The sequence below is a fragment of the Hirundo rustica genome, chromosome 6, assembly GCF_015227805.2.
Source record: "Hirundo rustica isolate bHirRus1 chromosome 6, bHirRus1.pri.v3, whole genome shotgun sequence".
NCBI classification, from domain to species: domain Eukaryota; kingdom Metazoa; phylum Chordata; class Aves; order Passeriformes; family Hirundinidae; genus Hirundo; species Hirundo rustica.
In genome coordinates this window covers 16,713,336-16,724,954 of record NC_053455.1, presented here as the reverse complement: position 1 = coordinate 16,724,954, position 11,619 = coordinate 16,713,336, and the positions used below count along the sequence as shown (strand labels likewise).

At 35.6% G+C, this 11,619-nt stretch overlaps 1 protein-coding gene across 2 annotated transcripts in view; it reads right to left on the bottom strand.

The window, feature by feature from the left end:
* Positions 1–3,629: 3,629 nt before the first annotated feature.
* Positions 3,630–11,619, bottom strand: part of RPS6KA5 (ribosomal protein S6 kinase A5) — a 73,220-nt gene continuing 65,230 nt past the window's right edge. For both annotated transcript variants that reach the window (XM_040067049.2, XM_040067050.2), the window contains 4 exons: positions 9,647–9,838; positions 8,866–9,025; positions 7,714–7,877; positions 3,630–6,743 (listed from right to left, as the gene is read on the bottom strand). In XM_040067049.2, coding sequence (XP_039922983.1) covers positions 6,504–6,743; positions 7,714–7,877; positions 8,866–9,025; positions 9,647–9,838 — 756 coding nt within the window. In that variant the 3' untranslated portion in view covers positions 3,630–6,503. The remainder of the gene's footprint in view (positions 6,744–7,713; positions 7,878–8,865; positions 9,026–9,646; positions 9,839–11,619) is intronic.

The window sequence follows — 11,619 nt, the reverse complement described above, 5'->3', positions numbered from 1 at the left end:
AACCAGAATGTCCTGTAAATTACAGTGAGGCAAAGCACGCAGCATTCCCTTCTTCCATTTCTTTCCCTCTCCCCACTCCCTGCCCACACTGACACACGAAATAGAACGCCCTGTTCCTCTCGCTGCAAATTAACACAGCCTGCTCCTTTATAACCAGCTGTCAGAATCTGTCACCAATTCATTTTTTGCCTTCACAGCTTCAAAGGTAAAGGTAGAAATTAGGGATGATTTCTTCTACTAGGACTCCAGCAAAAGTTTTTATCTGGCAAGAAACAATTTTGCAAGTTTCTTTCTCTGCAGGTGAAAGAGATCAATACTGAAAAGATATCCGTAGGCATCCATATTTGCTGCAGGAGCATCTTTAGACTGTCAAGATTGAAAGCCAACGCCAAACTTATTCATCTTTGTAATCCACATGTATGTTGAGATTCAAAGGCTGTTCTCACTTTGGTCCTGAAGTAGATCTCAAGTCTTCCTTTTAATTTGACAGCACTAAAATGGAACTGACCTGCCACAGCTGCATACCAATTGGACTGACATGGTGATACATACTGAGCAGAACTGTATGAACACTTGAGCTTAAAAGCAGCAGGGACACGGCAGCTTGAGCTCTAATTTGCAGCATCCCTCTACAGCGAACACATCACCAGAGTGGGATCCTGTTCCCTCAAGCAGGCACAGCTTCAACCAGAGTAACTACACAGAGCAGAGTTATCTGTTTAAAGGATGAGAACTCATTAAGGAGACACCTGAGAAAAGCTTTGAGGCATTTGCTGCTTTTGTGAGTTTACTTTCTCTTCTCCACTGGATATTACTTTAAAAGGAAAAAAAGCATATGTACTATTACTACTGAGTGAGCTTCTGCAACCATATGATGATACCTCTGTAACCAGTCACCTCAAGTGACTTAAGAACAAATTTCAATCGTTGTCCCCACTTTGCAGCATCGTCTTTAAATTTCCCCCCTTCTCACTCTCCTAAACTCCAAAGACTTTACACTTGAGTTTTTTTAGCATAGCTGAATGTCACATAAAATCACACCCGTAACTTAGATAAAATGTACTTGGTTAGACACAGTTTTAGTAGTAAATATCATTAATATAGATGCATATTTTGAAATGGTTACCCTTCCAAACAGATTTCTTTTGGTTATTCACAAGGCCTAATCCTAAATCCTTTGATTTTTCTCCTACTTAAGAAAATAGACCTTTGGTCATACTAAGACAACTACATATTTACCAAAATAATAATAAAAAAAAACAACTAGGGAAAAGCAGATGAACATAAATGTGACCAATTTTAAGATTTTTATGCTGGATTTGTTGACAAATATCTTTGTATTAAGAAAGCTGTAAGAAGTTTGCAATCAGTTTGCAGTTTCATCTATTAGGTTTTTTGGCAGTTCCTGAAGCAATTAAAGAAGAGTTCTGTTTTTCTTTCCTTTATCATTGGCATTTGAAAGGAAGTTAGCAGACTCTGCATGACTCTTGTAAATACAGTTAGATTGGTTGCCAATTTCTAAAAGCAATTTTACATGTGAATAATATGGATTCCTTTCTACCACTGAATAAAGTATTAGTCAGACAAGCCCATAGCATCTCTACCTAAATACTTAAAAATTGTTTCCCAACCAATTGCTGTCTTCCATTTCTATCACACAGAACATGAAATTTGTCAAAATACATGTTTTCTTGAAATTTACATTATTGCAGGTCTCTTGCATTTCTCCATGATGCAGTTTCTGGGTACAATGAACAAGAAACTGTTTCAGCTGGTCTACGTAATTGAATGCATCACTTTATTTTCTACTGCAGGCTACAGGAATCAGTCTGAGTTTTCCACACAGGTGTTCTGAACTTCCAGAATCTATTTAATATGTGATATATAAAAGTGTGTGATGGCAGGTGAGAGCTAGTGAACAGCTCTGCATTTCTTCTGTTTTACAGAATCCAGTGCCTTGTGGGCCAAAGGACCAAACTGAAAAGTGTTTCTCACTGGTAGACAAAGATCAAAGCACTTTTATCTCTTTACAGCTGAAATATCCATGTTATATTCTGTTCTCTCAATCCAGAATATTCAGTCAACTATCCCAGCTGAAGGAAGGCAATGTCATGTTTGGCCATGCAAAAACTGGATTTTGAAAAAGACTGTCACTTTCCCCATTTCACATGGGGGAAAGAATGAAGACCATTATCTTACTAGAAGTACCTGGAATGATACTTGAGACATAACAAATTATTTCAATTTGATGAACTAAATGTTATAAATCTACACACACACACATACTCAGGGACCTGCAGAGATAGAAAGTATGTTTATGTTGGACAACTGGCAAGAAAGCTTGCAATTAATTGTCAGTGAATAATGCATGCATATGGAAATAGCTAGGGAAGAAATTACCCCTAAAAATATCTTCCCAGAAGCTTCTCACCTCTGATTTCTTATAACCTTCTTCCTGTTCTGTAGCAGCCTCCTTATCTGGTCCTCCGAATCTGTGTGAGTCCAGAACCCATTTTTAAAATACAAGTTCTCTTAATCAAGGCATATTACTTTAAACTGAGACCTAGACATGCAACACAGCATGTATCTACATGCATACAGAGAACACATGCACAGATTAAAAATATAAGATGCTTGTGCAACATTTGGGTACAACCAATGAACACATTTTCTGCTGAGAATTATTCTGTTCTCAGATGACTGAGAAAGGATACAGCTGTGTAGGAATCGTTATTTTGTTCAGAAAAGTAGCCATGGAAAAGTGTTGGGAAAATACGTCCATCAGCAGAACCAATTTGATGCCTCAATCCATTCTGTGATGCAATACATGTTGCCCATCACCCTCAACTGTTTAATGAAGTATTTAATAGAGGGGTTTTTTCACAGCAGTAAACAATACATATGCCAAACACACTGACTCTTTTCCTTGAAGTATAGAAATTTCACTAAGCCAGAAAAACAGTAAGTCATATTATTTTCTTTGTACTTCTTTAAATGCTTTAGCAGAATTACCTGCTAATACAAGTATTTGTGTTTCTAAAAGTATTACAAAGAAATGGATTTACCAGATATTAAGTACTTTGAAAATTAGATTAAAACCCACACTAACTGAAATCTTTACTCATAAGAAATTTGACTTTTCACACAAATCAGCCTACAACACCGCTGACAGCACTGTATTTCTGACAGCAGACAGATATTACTAGACATTAAAGCTGACTGAGGTATAGCAGCACTGTGAAGAAAGCTTAATCCAAGTATACACATGGTTTGCAGTGTAACATCTCTTCACCAAGACCATATAAAGTATTTATGGTACTAATGAAGATTAACTTGTACACTTCAAATTTGAAACAGTGGTCTGAGTATGAAAAACATGGCCCATGTTCTTCATATAGCCTTGAGTTCCAGGCTGGTCAACAGATTAAAACACTGTTCTGCAAAAGAGTAAATACTCTCCTGCAAAGACATCAGAACAAGAAGTAAACTTACTTTTGAGCTGCCTAGTTTGCAACTCAAGCTTCAATGTATCAATGTGTATTTACATCAGCAGTTGTTTATGTAAAGATGCTAATCTAAAAATTCAGACAGCTTAGTGTCAAATACACTTCCTCAAGAGCTTTGTCACCTGGAGGCAGCAGGCAGTCAGAGGCCATAAACATTTCAGCTACCCTGGGTAACTGGTTCAAAGCACATGCAAGGTGATACCTAAATGTACTTAGCCCTGCCCAAAAGAAACACCCTGGGTTTAAATTTTTATTAAACAACTACCGTGAGAGCACAAAGAGGACACAAAAATATTCAGCTATAAAAGTTGTCTTTGATACAAGCAATGTATTCTAATAACTTCAGTCTCCCAACAGTCTCTCAAAACCTGTGTAGAAAAAGAGATGGACAGTACAGCCATTATCTCTAGTACTCAGTATTTTTGTTATCTATTGTTTAGTGCTAACATTCTTGTTATTTCATCAGTTTGTCAAGACACAGTTTAAATTTCCCAACAGGGAATCAACTGTTCTGTGTTCTTAACAATTAAATTCTTTCAGCTGGGTCACAATATCCCAAATCCCCCTGGTACCCAAGTTTCTTACACTTAAAGGAAATCAGACTAAAATCACTTTTTGTTGTCCTCATCCTTAAGACAACAAGTTCCACGAACTCCTCAAAGTGCAAACTTTACAAACAACCTGTTCTCCAATCTCCCAATTCACTTATACTGTCTGCATAACAAGTATTAATGGTGGATTGTTTGTTGTATTTACAGCAAGTTTATTTGGGAGAGGAAAAGTATTCTTTTACAAATGAGCCATGTTCACTATTGAGATTACTTCCAAAGAGAGCATTCAGAAAGCAAACCTGAATATATTACACTGACAATTATTTTTCAATACTTTAACATCAGCCACTTAAAACTGGTTGTGTTATTAGCACATAGACTGATCTTTAAATATACTACTTCTACATAAACAGTGCAAATCTCAATATTCACATCAACCTGAAATTAATGCTGCAATTACTGTTGACATTCACATCAAGAAAGTAGTAAACTATTTCACATAAGCAATTCCAAAACTTCAGAATGCCATTATTAATATTAAAGAAACACAGAACAAACATATTGGGCTACAAAGCCTTGTTTTGATACACACAATCCCTGTAAACATGGATGTATTGTATTTATCAATACTGATATAATTCTATAAATAAAATCACCGATATAAACAATTTCTATAACCTTTTTTTTTTTGCATAGGGTTTGGATTAAGGTTACTTTAAGATAGAGACAGCTGTTAACAAAATCCTTTACTCAATTAGTCTTCCATCACACAAATTTAGGCATATGACAAGGAGCCTCTCTTACTTCAGTGGAAACTTACACAAGTAAGCATTTGCAAAACAGGAGTCATCTTTAGCACTTAGTTACCCCTAGTCATTGAGAATACAAGCTATAAAAGAGCTCTCCATAAATTTATAAAATATACTGATTTAAAAGTTTATGCTGATGTTTCTGTAAGTCACATTTATGATTCCAAACAGTTATTTACATACTATACTATCACAGTAGGAAATACTTCACTGTAGAACACCACAGTGAACAAGTTGTGAAGCACAGTGTTCAATATAATTTCCCTTTAGTATTCCCAGTGCATAAGTTGTTAACATCTACACTACACAAGGTGCTCAGGTCTAGTATTTGTTATATACAATGTAAAAGCAAGATAGAAAGAGCTTTGCATTTTACAGTAAGGAATGAAAATAGTGGGTAATATACAGGGATTCACTCCTGCGAAGTACAGAATTCTCCTTCACAATGACCACAACCACCAAATATGGTGGATTTCAGGTCATTCACCCCAGTAAAACAGTGCTCAGCACCTTGTAGGAAGAGAGATCTGAGTGCACTTTATTCTAAAACATCTCCTTTGGATGTTATAAAAGTGCAAAAAATAAAGCATATATTCTAATATTTTACAGTCATTATTAGACTGCCATATTTGCACAATGCAAAATTCAAATAACTTGGTATGCATTTTTATGGACCCTATAATAATATATGTTGAAACTGGAGTTTTCTCATCTTTAAAAAAATCTTAGTATTTTAAAATTATTGAGTAACTATAAAAAGAAAATATAAATTATAATTAAATCTTGAAATAGGTATTTTAACATGTGATCATTTTTCAAAGCACGAAATATGAAATTTAATTTTCTCTAATAGCATTACATTTTAGAATTTGTAAAATCTTTTAGAAGTTAATAACTTCAAAAAATAAAAATTATTGTATCACAGTACTAGACATCTCACCTTATCAGATATCTTTTATCCTAAAAGTGTCTTAAAAAAATAAATAAATAAAAAAAATCTAAGACTTCTAAGTCGTTTAGAACAAGATATGCGGAGTTAATTTTTAAACAAAATAAGAGTTCCATACTGCTTCATTTTGATCTTAAAATTCAAATAAGTGGGACAGAACGTAACCATAAATTTAAAAGGCTTTAAAGTACTATACTGCTTTGGTGCATTGTACAAATGATTCTTTACATGCATGAAGAATCAAATTCTATAACATTCTTCACAGAGCTGGCTAAGAGCAGAAGATCCCAAAGTTCTATATACGTTACAGAGCTTTCCTCTCTTTGAGCAGTGGGGAAGAAACTGGGAGGAAGATTGTGACACTGAGGAACAGTCTTCTTCCAAGCGGTACCATGAGCAGCACAGCCACTTACCTTGAGCCTGACTGCACACCAGTAATTTAGCCCTCAGAGAATACAATGTTGGTTGTATAACGGTTCTATACTATATCCAGTGATACCAAACAACGCTAAAAGGAAATGTATGGAAATACAAAGCTAAAAAGGTATGACTAAAATACACTTCTAAAGCAACAGACGTCTTCCTGTAGCAGCCTGTAAGCCACAGGGAGGAAGGGCGGGAGCAGACAATACAGGTACTGCCAAGTCTGTAACCACTTAACCCTGCGAGACAGGATATCCTCTGCTCCTCAGTCGGAGAACTGGAAGATGGTTTCTGGGTTATTGCTGTCTGTAGGATTTGTAGGCTGCAATGTCTTTGTAGGAGTAGTTTTACCATGAGAATGAGAGGAAGAAGAATGGGAACTTTCACTGGAGCTGCTACGTGTCTCTGTGCTTGTACTTGTTTTTTTCATTTTCCTTCTTTTTGCAAGAGGTGCCTTGTCCACATTCTGGAGACAAAATCCTTCCCTTTTGTACTTGTTAAAGGCCTGTTGAAAAATAAAGGTAAGTCCCAGTTTTTCAAGAGATTTAAACACATTTTATGCCTTATTACGAATCGTCTGTGGTACATCACAAGACAAAATGTAATTTCTTGACTAGTTCCTACTGTAGCTGTAATAATGGCTCTAGAAGCCTTTACAGGTCCATAAGTCAATATATAACATCATTGATTGGCATCTTCCTTTCCTTGTTCTTTTTACTTCAGAAGTATTTTTTCATTAAGGCTTAACCTATTTAACACTACATTTTCGGAGAGGACACTGTTAAATTATGGTTTTTCTTTCAGCCCAAATTATGTTGCATTACCAGGACCGCTCCAAGAAACAATTACTTTGTTTTTCTCTCCTTCCTGAAAAGCACCCACAAACATTTCAGCATAAATCTGCTCTATTTTGGTTTATTCTCTGTAGAGGGTATCATGAGAATCGACACAATATTTGTAAAATATACTTGCAGTTCAAATAGTTTTAATAAATATACAACTGTAGACAAGTCCACTAAAAAAGCATCCATGATATAAAAAACATGAACTACATATATTCCAGAAATTCTACCTCAATTTAGTAACCGTAAGGACAAAAAGCCAACAGTAACAGTACAGTAACTTAAGTTAAATATAAAGTTTGGGGGGTTTTTTAATATAAAAGTTTGAAGACCTTTTAATAGATCTCTCTAAGAAACAGAATACTTTCATTAGCTGTTTCAAGAACAGCACTCAATGCCCAATTCCTCATGAATATAAATATCTTCAAGAAATTTATTCTTGCTTCATCATTCATATTTTCACGTACTCCATCAGAGATGTTATGAAGAAATATTATGGAAAAAAAATCCAGCTATAAGCATATACTGAATTATAAGAACAGACAGGTATTGCTGTTAAGAGAAAAAACACATACAAATCTAGATGACACATTACAAAACATAGCACACGACATTAAATTTCTCAGAACTTACATGGAAAGTGGCTTTGACATATGTGTGCACTGCAGCACCTGAAGAGCCTAAGTTATCAGGCGTCATTAGAGGATTAGATGAGAGCTGGCTGCCATCCTGAAGCCACTCATTGTATCTCAGGCTGGACATTTTAATTCTTTTGTTTGGATCCACTGTAAGAAGTCCTAATAGAAACACATTACATTCTCTAAAACTGCCAGCTATTTATCTCTGGTCAACAGAAAATGTAAATATTTCTTAATAAAATCTCATGCATTGCTCTGATAAGTAACTAATGTCAATATTTATCCTAGGTATGCCAATATTTATCCTAGATAAGGCTCACACAATTTTATACTATCATCCTCTCCAGAAGAATCTCAAAAGCAAAAAATTGGTATTTAACTATTTGAAAACTCACATCCCTCTTCACACAAACTCAGAACTACCAAATGATTTCTTCACTTCAAACCTGTCCAGGATGAACTTCAAAAGAGTAAGCCTCAGATTCCCTGCACCATTCACTCAAGTCTGAATCTGGAAGTCTCTACATTTTTGGCAGAAAAATTCCTTACAAGTCTGCTTCTACAGAAATTCAGAACTCCATCTAAGTAGCATTAAGGTAGAAGAGTAGCTCATGATGAAAACATAATTAGATGCTCAAAAGCTTAGGGGAATCAAAGCATGGCAAATGTCAATGCAGTAGCTCAGAAATACAGTTAGTCTTGCTACAGGAATTAAAAAATAGCCAATGGAAAAGAAATAGTAATAAATACATTTTTATGCAAAAGCTCAGCTTTTAAGACATCTCAAAGCTGCTTTGGTTTTTTAGAAAAGCAAAAGTAACATAATAAAAAACCTCTGCTTTTAAATGTAAGAGCGAGTTCACTTTTTCTGAAGCTGCTCAGTTCCTTCTAACCCCACTAACCTTACCAGCATGTTACCACGTTAGAAAACTCTGCTAGGTGTCCAAGCCATTTGTGATGCACTCTGACGTGTCCATCACTACTCACTGCTTGTACTAGAGGTCAGCACATAGCTCAAGGTGTGCATATTGCTCTGTCAGGTCAGACACTTTGGAGCTAATTACAGCATCCAGATATTGTACGGTTCTCCAAATTTTATCTTTTTCAATAAAAACATAATGTACATGAAATACTTGCAAATACATACCTCGAATCAGCTCTTTAGCCTCTTCAGAAACATTTTTCCAAGCCTCTCCTTCGAAGGAAAATTCTCCCTTTTTTATTTTCTTCATAATTTCCAATGCACTGGTACATGTTAAACTTCTGTCTTGAGACTGAAATGGTACCTGCCCTGATAGCATCGTGTACTGTCACAAGAACAAAAGCAGCATTAGGAAATATACCATATTTATAGACAACTCTTTTGTTAATTATGAAGGGCTGTTGTTTGCATCACCAATGCTACGCAATAAAACTTGGCCTAGTATAATTTTAAGGCTATAGAAAATCTAAAAGATATAAGACTTTCTCTGGAGCCCTTTTAGAAAAAACATTCATCTATTCCAGGAAGCTATGAATAAAATACATTTCTACTCCACTTATATCTAATGAAACTAATTTTCTGTAGATCAAAATACAGGCTGATTCCTTTGCTGAATTGAAATTGCAGAAAGATTACGTGGATGCCTGTAAAACCCCCTAACAAGCATGTATCTTTCTGAGAAGATAACTGTATCAAGGAATTTTTCCATTCCCAAAAATGTTAAATTTTATTTCCTACTTGTTTGTTTTTTTTTTTTTTTTAAATTGCTCCTGGAAAAGATCTGTCTTTGGAATATATTATTTGTGCAGCAGTATTTTCACCTCCCTTGAATTCAGCATGTACCCAATTTATGTCTGAAATTGATCTCAAGTCCCTTGCATTTTAACAAAAAGTAAATACATGCAATAAAATTATAGTTAAAAACCTAAGTCACTCACTCACTCACCAAAATGACCCCCAAACTCCACAGATCACAAGACTCATCATAACCATTGTGATTCAAGAGCTCTGGGGCAGCATAATGAAGAGTAAAACACGGAGTCTTAAGAGGCTGATTATCAGGTGGTTTTAAACGAGCAAAGCCAAAATCAATTATTTTTATTTCTGAATTATCAGTTTCATCTGTAAATAGTAAATTCTGAAAAGCAAAGACAAAAATCAATATTAGCACTGGGTACAAAATTGGTTATAATTATTTTACCACATCTATTGCTAAAGAAAATTTTCCATCATCTACAGGAAAGGTGAACTGTGAAACACTGGGGGAAGAGAGAAGCAGAAATAACAATACTCGGGGTTGTAAGAAGTGTGACATGTTTACCTGTCCCTGCATAACTACAAGTCAGGGCAGTTCTGAGATTACTAATGAAAATGGATACATAGCAAAGAATAGCGGAGAAAAGAATTCTGGGAACATTGACAAGGGAAAAAAAACCCAAGAAATCAACGTGTCTGGAGATGGGAGAATTGCCTTCTTCCTCAAACAAAAGCAAATTTTTGTAAGCTTCCACTTCCTTCTGACGTGTTGTGAACAATAGCTTTCTTGTGCGGGGGATTCCCATTGCTCATCCTGTCTTGTGACTGAATAGGCTTTGGCACTCAAGTGGTAACACAGCACTGCCATGAGGACAATCATGCACAAGAGTCATCTGAAAGTGAAGGATTGTGGTAAAAAGGTGCACCTGGGTATGAAGCAGTGTTAGGAAGTGCATCTCTAGCTCACAGGTTTCTCTGAGAGCTGTCTGGCAAGGCTGGCAAAGCCAGTATGGATACTGCATACCAACAGCATTCCAGCACTGAAGGTCCTGTAACAGGTTCCTACTCTTTACACCAAGGTAAAGACATTGGTACAGTAGGTCCTGAGAATTTCAGCTTTACACACTGGAATGTGGCACTTTGGACTTGAAGACATACAAGTTGCTATCAGTTTGGAAAATATAAGGCAATCTGCTTCTTTTTTTCTCCCCTGAGTATTTGTATTTGCTAAGAAAGATACAAGAGGGAAGTTAAGTCACAGAAAAACTGTCTGAGGCCAAGATGAATCATAAACTAATTCTAGTCTTCCCTTCAGCTTCTTAGAGAAGAGCATCATTTTGCTATTGCCTTCACTGTTCAATCTATGAATGCTAGGAAAAGTCTCAATATTAGAAATCCTATAGTCCTAACTTTGTAATACAAAAGGTGAATGACTCACACAAACTAATTAATTTCAAACTCATTAACAAGGGTAAAAGAATGATTACTAGACTGCCAGCAGATCAATAATGAGGACCTGTGAGGATTCATTATGGATAAAAGCAAATAGCTGCTACAAAACAGTATTTTAGTATTTTTGCTTTCTGTACTGCAGATATGGCTTAATGCATATTCAGAAAAGTCAGCTTTTAATTGTTGTGTAAATGAATCAAAAGGAAGCCTAATTTCAACAAAAATATTCATACAACAAGGATAAGTGATTAATAGTCTTTTTCTATGGTGATGTTATATAGTCTATGAGTAAATAAGGAATGAGTAACATTGGTTTAAAAAGAACTTTCTTGTGATAAAAATTAATTTGGTTATGCATGGAAAGAAAGGTGCAGTCCAAGTATCCTACACCAGGTTCAGGTATTCCTCTTAATTAGGTAAAATAAAGTGTATTTCAGAACCCTCCCATCCCCCAAATATTTACAGCTATATTCCACATATACTTTACAATATATAAACACCATTCTCTCTCACTTGTTACATTTTGTTGTAATACCTTTAGAACCCAGCTTCCAGATTAATGATCATTTCACAGAAACAGTCCTCAAATCCTCTCCTGAGAGGCTCCAAATATGGCCACATATGCTACACAAACTATTCCTAAGAATTCTCTATTTTCTATCCGGTACTTTTCCTCTGTTATGTAGACCAACATATGTGATCTAATTACTG